This window comes from Merops nubicus, unplaced genomic scaffold, assembly GCF_000691845.1.
Source record: "Merops nubicus isolate BGI_N331 unplaced genomic scaffold, ASM69184v1 scaffold3104, whole genome shotgun sequence".
NCBI classification, from domain to species: domain Eukaryota; kingdom Metazoa; phylum Chordata; class Aves; order Coraciiformes; family Meropidae; genus Merops; species Merops nubicus.
Window position 1 is genome coordinate 7,423 of NW_008602074.1, and position 7,478 is coordinate 14,900.

Sequence of the window (7,478 nt, forward strand, 5' to 3'; positions counted from 1 at the left end):
GAAGAATTAGATGGCAATGCTGTTCCAAAGAGCTGGTGTCAGGTTCAGCTAAATTACAGGATTTGTAACTCATTTAACAAGCACAGAGACTGGAGGCAGGACAGAGGACTCAAGTTTGATGATGGTGATTCAGCTTCAAGACGTGGATGTCTGACCTGATTTGTGTGTTAGTCACGTGCTGAGTGGAACAGAAAGCTCAGAATTATAGTGCTAGTGGTACTGTCAGTCCTGTCTGGGTGATCTTAGCATGAATTAAGCCCATACAGTGGTTTTGGTCTATTCTATGCTGTGGTTTCTACCACCTATTCTACAGAGCAGATGCAGATTCAGAATTATTCCAGGTTATGGCAAAACATATGGTCATCAAACACCTGCTTGTTGGACTTATCAAAGGTCTCATTGCAGAGAGGGCACTCCAGAAGATGACTCTGTACATGGGCCTCATATTGACTCATTTCAATATCTTCAGGGAATACATCATCACACATGGGGCACTTCCTTAGGGAAGCCTGAAGTACAAAGCAAATGGGAAAAAAAAGGTCATTTTAAAGATTCTATCCAAAGAGAAGAAACAGAGCAGTTTAGTAGCCAGAAATAATCACTTTTGGCCAAGTCTTTCTGATTTCTAACACTTTCAAGTTTTCAAATGTCTCCAGGCTTCTCTAGACAGCACTTGAAAGTCAAGAACTTCTGAGAGGTACTGACTTTCCATCCCATGTAGCACATGTCCAGGTCTCCAGTAGGAAATAAGGGATTTAGCAGCTGCACTCTGCACACCCAACCTTAGATGCTGCCAAAAGCTGGTCCTTAAATATTAAGGCCAACAGAGTTTCCTTTCTCTTCCTTAAGACACGTAACTCTTATTTAATTCTATATATTAAGCATATGTGGCTCCATTTTACTGTCCACTATCTTACCAGCACTAAACCACTAAGGAGACAATTGGCTACAGAGCTGAACTTGGAGTTTTTCATTCCAAACCATTAATTTCTGTCCATCAACCACTCCTTCACATCAAGTGATGCCCACTTTACTTACTATGTCTGCAGCTCCTGCCCTCAGGTTTGCTCCTCCAGCTGGAAATAGAGGAAGCTGATTTAGACACAGAAAAATTATTAACAATGTAATGTGCTGATAACTGGTAATTCTTGAAACATGAGGACGTGGCTCTGGATCTAAACCTCTGTATTTAGCACGATGGAAGCTGGATACAAGCCCCAGCACCATCTCACAGCTGAATAAACCAGCTAATAGTTGTCTCTCTTGGCAGAAAATGAGCAGACAGCTGATGACTTCAGCCAACTCTTAACACCTGGCAGCAGTTGGCAGCTGCCAAGTCATCTGCACGCCTGCAAAGCTGCCCAGAGGTGCTGCTCAGAATGGCTTTTCTACAGCATTCCATTTGGGAGGAAGGGTAATTTGCTGAGACTTTGAACTGCCGTGTATTTGTGGTTGCAGACAGAATGCCAAGTAAGCTCACCACAATATGGGTTTCCAAACAGAAGGCCTCCTACTTCAGGAGCTGGGGCTCGAGCTTGTGAAAGAGCAGAGAGAGAAGAAACCTCTTGAGCCTGGGAGAGATGCCTCAGGAGTCCGTCGTTCTCCTCCCTTAGCTTCTGCAGAGGGACAGAAGGGCAGGATGGATTTCCAGAAGCTCAGGAGAACATTGCATTTTCACACATGCACTAACACAGATCCTCTTGGATCACAACCAAAATTGCTCTGAATTTGAACCAAAATTGCTCTGACTTTCTTTTAGGTAGCTCAGTGTTAGTTCTGCTTGAGCAAATGGGCAAGTGAGGTCAGGAGGGGCAGGGATCCATTCTGTGTCCTGCTTGGAGAGGCAGACAAGATGATCACAACAGGGTAATATGCTTTAAAAGAGAGGAGACCATCCTGAAGTCATGCAAAACTGGGCAGTCATTGCTTAGACTGGACAAAGAGACTCTCTCCATTTGCACGAGTAAGTCCATTCGTTTCAGCAGTGTCAAAATTAAGCTAACATTGGGAGGTTTTGAAAATCCCCGTGCTATTAGGGGTCTATTCTGTGGTGGGGGGAAAAAAGGCAGATTTCTGGACCTCTTAGGCTGTAAAGATGTGGTAGCATCATCCTGAGAGCATGCACACAGCCATCTGCAGGTGCCTGCAGACAGCCTGGCTTTAGGTGATGGTCCATGGGCAGGAACAATCAGTGAGCTGTTTGGTAGGAGGGTTAATGGAGCTGAACACCAGACTGAGATAAGTGTCCTGTTCAATACAGGAGAACAGTGAGGGAGTTGAGCCAAGTGCTCACCTGATTTTCTTCATCAGCTTCCTTCTTTTTTGCCTCCAGGATCTGAAACAAACGCTTCTGCTCCTCGAGTTGTTTCATTAAGTCGTGGATTTCTTGCTATGAAGGAACAGGGTTATTTGGTAAATCATGGGAAACTGGCAAATGAGGTGATGCCAGCTCCAAGCACTGTCCAAACTATACTAATTAGCTCTTTTATTACCCACAAATAATCTTTCACTTTCAATGGGAGTCTTCCCATTTCCTTTTTTGTCATCTCCACGCCACCACTCTCACTCCCTATTGCCATTACAACATGGGAGATGACACATGACTTCTGAAAGGGATGTATGAGCAGTCAAATAAAGAGGAAAAAGTGCTGAAAACCCCACCCTGGCAGATGAGAGGCACCCAAGCACTGTGGCACTCAGGGAAGCCTTTACCTCTTGACTCCCAGTCATGCGTAGGTGGCGATTCTCCTCCTTTAAGCTTTCGAGCTGCTCTGTCTTGTCGTGCTCCATCTGAGACAGGTTTTCCACTTCTTTCTCATAATTCAACACTTGAGACTAGAGAGAAAGAAGAATGTGGAAAAAGCAACAATCAAACAGCTCTGAGTGAGCAGCACAGGCACCTTTTGCTACAGAAAGCAAAGCTCCAGAACCCATGGAACTCATTTTTTTTTCCCTGCAAATGTTTTTTCTATTAAAAGCTTGGTAGAAATTGAGCATAGATCCATGAGAATACACTGGAGCTGATGTCAGAACAGAGTATGCATTCATATGTTCTCTGAAGAGCTCTCTACACAGGTTTCAAGCTCTCTGAAGAGCTTGAAACACAAGTTTCAACACAACACTTCTAGTCTGGGAAGTCAGAAAACAAAGAGAAAAACAGAGACGACAGCCAGATGCTTGGCCCATCCTTCTGGGTCTCCCCATGTCCCAGACCTAACAACCAAGCTATTTTCACTCTACTTTCTCCTTTCACAGAGCTCCCAGCCAGAAGTCTTGTTTTCACCCAAGCCCTGAATATACTTTTAGAATGTTTTTCAAAACAGGAGTGTTTTCTGCCTCCATCCTTAGCTAGCAGGAGGTAAACAAAGTCTTATTTGGGTCAACTTCATGAGGGGATGTTTTTAGGGAATAAAATTACAGCTTTCTTCAGGTTTTCTGGAGGTCAAATCATATCAGAGGTTGAGATCTTCCTAAAGAAGCCACGTAATCAAAGATGAAACTCACACACCACATACTTGCTGAAGTATTCAGAAACAGATTCCACCAGAACATCATTTATAACAGCAAAGGAGGGCAGCTCTTGTTTGCTACCTGCAGCTGGTCCATGTGATCCAGGGCTGTTTTCAGTCTGCTTTCCAAGTGTTCCTTCTCAGTGGTCACCTTCTGAATTTGTTCTTTGAGCCTGCTCAGAACACATCAAAACACACCATACTTTCACAGAGGGAAATGTAATCCATAAAGGTGAGGTGCTGACCCAAAACCCTGTTCTGAGATATGCTGTAAATACACTTACTGGTGCAGTTCTGCTGCTCTGCACTCATCCAGCTCCTTTAGATGTTTATTCTCCTTTTTCAGGGAATTCAGCTCCAGCTCCAGTGTCTCTGTGTTGCTCCTTAGAGCCTCTAAACTATCCTGCAGCTCCTGAAAAAATCACAATGAGGTCGACAGGAGGTAAATGGGACCCAAACAACAGTCCTGCTCTGCACTGGAACTGCAAAACCCCTCAAATGCCAGACTGCCAAGCAGTTTGAAGGCATCTGAAGGAGGAGAATCTCTCCTCTGCATCCTGACTACTCTTTCAGACCCTGTTTCATTTATATTAAGCCCTGAGAAAAACTGAAGGAGGCAAAGTTAATGATAATGGGATTTCAGAACTGCCTGCAAAGCATTTTTGAACACTCTCTTTCCCCTGTGCTCCTGACTCCTGTGTCTGAACATGTCTCTTGTTCATTCTTCTTCTCCCAGCAGAGGTGTTGTATGATTTGGTAAAGGATTAAACAGGTAGTATGGGGGGAAACCTCTTTAATTTTCTCCTGGAGGCAAAACAGTGGAACGAGACCTGCCTTGGCCCCTCTTTATCTTTCAGACTTAAAGCTTCTGACTTAGTAGATTGACTTTTTTGTCTACCTGTGTCCTCTTGAGCTCTTCCTGCAGACCCATGTTCTGTTTCTGGAGACCTGCACAGGTTGTTTTCAGCTCCTCATTTTCTTGACGCAGATTTTTGTTTTGTAGTTCAATCTCCTCCACTTCTCCCTGGTGAGCAGCAAATTCTTTGGTTATAACAGAGGCACCAAAAAGCAACATTCCAAACAGCACAGCACGAGGAGCACAGAAATATAAGCTCTGCAGAAGGGAACACTGGGCATCTCCTGGTGCTTTCATTACTGGTGCAGAGCAGATTGCTGCTTCCCCCTCCCCACTCTGTCCAAAGCTGAGCCAGTTCTTGAATACTGAGCACATACTACCCCTGTTTTTTTGGAGATGCCTTCTGTGGACACAGAATTCAGCAGAGGTAAAGCTCTGGGGCTTTCTGTGCAAAGCTCTGGGGCTTTCTGTGTGCAGTGTAGTCATCAGCAAAAGGGCTGCACACAAGACATTGCAAAATCAGAGTGCTTGGCTTCACAGTGTCTTGATTATTACAGAATCCCAGCATGGTGGGGTTGGAAGGGACCTCTGGAAACCATCCTGTCCAACCCCCCAGCTCCAGCAGGGTGCCCAGGGTCACAGCCAGGCAGGTTTGGGATCTCTCCAGGGGAGACTCCACAGCCTCTCTGGGCAGCTGCTCCAGGCTCTGCACCCTCACACCAAAGAAGTTTCTCCTCCTGCTCAGGTGGCACCTCCTGGGTTCCAGTTGGTGCCTTTTGCCCCTTGTCCTGTTGCTGGGCACCACTGACCAGAGTCTGGCCCCCTTTGCCCCCCATGGGCAAAGGACATGTCCACGTGCACTCCCTTACTCCCATCTACCGACTGGCTGCTTCCCTGAAAATGGCAGTTTCATTTAAAAATACTCAAAATGCCCTGAAACACGATGTGTTAAGTCCCTCCCCATTACAGAGAGCTTCCAAACGAAGTGAGAAATGGCAGGTAGAGAAACAAAAGCTGCCCAAATTTGTGTGACAGACCAGCAGCAAAGCCAAGAGCAGAATCCAAGCCTGCCGAATTCTAGCTTGGCATCCGATTGACTGGCTGGCTCCACGTTGGCAGGGAGCAGATGCCAATAAAAGCTGAGGCAGTGAAAAGAAGGGAAGAGAGGACACCAACCTGTGTGGTCACCACCAGGATGTCATCCTCAGCCTCTGCTCTGAACTGGAAGGGCACGCTGGCTCCCCGGACCACGCCGTCCTGGTCCACGTAGCAGAACTGGTAGTACTCATCATCTTTGGGTAGGTAGTAAGCTACAGACAAACACAACCTCATCATACACAGCTTCTCATGATGCCAATCTCTTGACTATACAGCCCAGAAAGTGAGAAGCTCAGAAAACTGAGACATTCTAGTTCAGGATCACTCCTGCATGGTGAGTAACTCCTTGTGCCAGCGACGAGAACACAAACAACATCACTCCATCAGGATGGCAGAATTCAGCAGATTCAAAACTTTATCATTGATTATTAGCATGTGAAATGTCTCCCAAAGCAAGGTCCCACAGATAATTGTGTAGTTCTGAACGTAGGGCTCGTTAGTGGCAGCAAAGGGGGAGGCTGTGTGTGCACGGGGACACAGCCCCTGAGTGACCCAAGCTCCTGGCTCACCTTTGAACTGGATCTGCTGCTGCACAACGGTGTCACTGTGGGTGTCACCAGGCAGAGGAGCCCACAGGAACGTGTAATATTCCCTTGTTGTCTTCCACCCCACCTGCAGGAGCAAAATGGTTATATGGGATCACACAGGTCATGTTTATCCAATGGTAATGGGGCTGTATTTCCCCACAGATCTGTTATTGGCAGGACTTTGGCATTGTTGTCTTGATTTCTAAGAGTTGTGGTCTATGTGGGAAAGGAAAATCAGAGTGTTTGATTAGTCCTGAAGCTGTTCAGGTCACTTTTGTCTGGCACTTTGTCCCTGTGCATATTAAAGCTGTTCCATTACACAAGGTTATTAATGAGAAGAAAAAAATCCTCAGGGGTGTTGTAGCAAAGTCCAAGCTCCTTGTTCCTGCCTCCTACTTGGCTTCACAGGGTTCACTCACCCGGAAGATGCCCACCCAGTCCTTCCCACGAGGCACAATGTTCTGTGTGAGGGTGTAGTAACAGGTCACATCTCCTCCAGGAACATAAAACTTCTCCACGTTGTTAAAGACGACCTGGGAGAAGTGGCAGCTGTCTAAGAAGACAGCAGAAGTTGGAGGCTCGTCAGAGGTCTCCTCCATCCTGGAAGCCTACAAGAGAATAAAGGGGATTATCTCATCTTCAGATGCTGTCAATGGTTGTGTCCGTGGAGAGGTTCAGCTTAGGAAGCTCCAGAACTCCCTGCACACCCCCCAAGGTTTCTTGGCAAGACACACAAGCTCACCAATGTCCCTGCAATCCCCTTCAGCAGACACGTGTAGGACTCTCTCCTCTGGCTGCTGCCTCTCTCCTGGTGGCTCTACTTGGCCACCACCTCTTGCAGGCAGGCAGGTTTCAGCCCTGGCAAGCTGTCACGGGCTGATTGCTGCTGAGAAAACCCTGCTGCCAATTCCATTCCAGGAATCCAACTTTGAACCTTCTCAGCTGATGTTGGTGACAGCAGCAGTGAGCAAGGACCGACCTCAGAGCAGGGGGAAAGTTCATCATGAACAATAGTCCCACTGGAGCGTTTCAGGGCAACTCCAAGCCAGAAGTTTCACAAGGAAATCAACCTCCTGGAACCCTCCTTTTTTTTTTTTTCTTTTTTTTTGGCATCATTCCACAAAAATATGTCTGTATTCCACGCCAAAAAAATAGGCTGAAAATCAGGCAGCAGTTTAGACAGGGATTGCAGGGCTGTGCTCAGGAAGGAAAAGTTATTCCCAGTGGGAAAGAGCAGTAGCTGCACAGCCACAGGCCTTGGGAAGGCAGAGGATTCCTCCTGCTGGGAGCAGAGAGCAGGACAGACCCTAGAAATGGATGTGGCACAATCCTCCAGGACCCCCAGGGCTGCACTTTCACTTTTAGTTACTCAATAAAGGGCAGGAGGTGGGGTGGGATCCACCCAAGCCTCGGGCTTTATGTGGCTGA

At 46.7% G+C, this 7,478-nt stretch overlaps 1 protein-coding gene across 1 annotated transcript; it reads right to left on the bottom strand.

Moving 5' to 3' along the window:
* Positions 1-332: 332 nt before the first annotated feature.
* On the bottom strand, positions 333-6,649 carry CALCOCO2 (calcium binding and coiled-coil domain 2). Its single transcript, XM_008938195.1, is given in 11 exon segments — positions 333-509; positions 1,039-1,076; positions 1,481-1,616; positions 2,294-2,458; positions 2,689-2,835; positions 3,592-3,682; positions 3,794-3,921; positions 4,408-4,533; positions 5,542-5,675; positions 6,033-6,135; positions 6,470-6,649. Coding segments are annotated over 11 exon segments (1,425 nt in total).
* Positions 6,650-7,478: the final 829 nt, after the last annotated feature.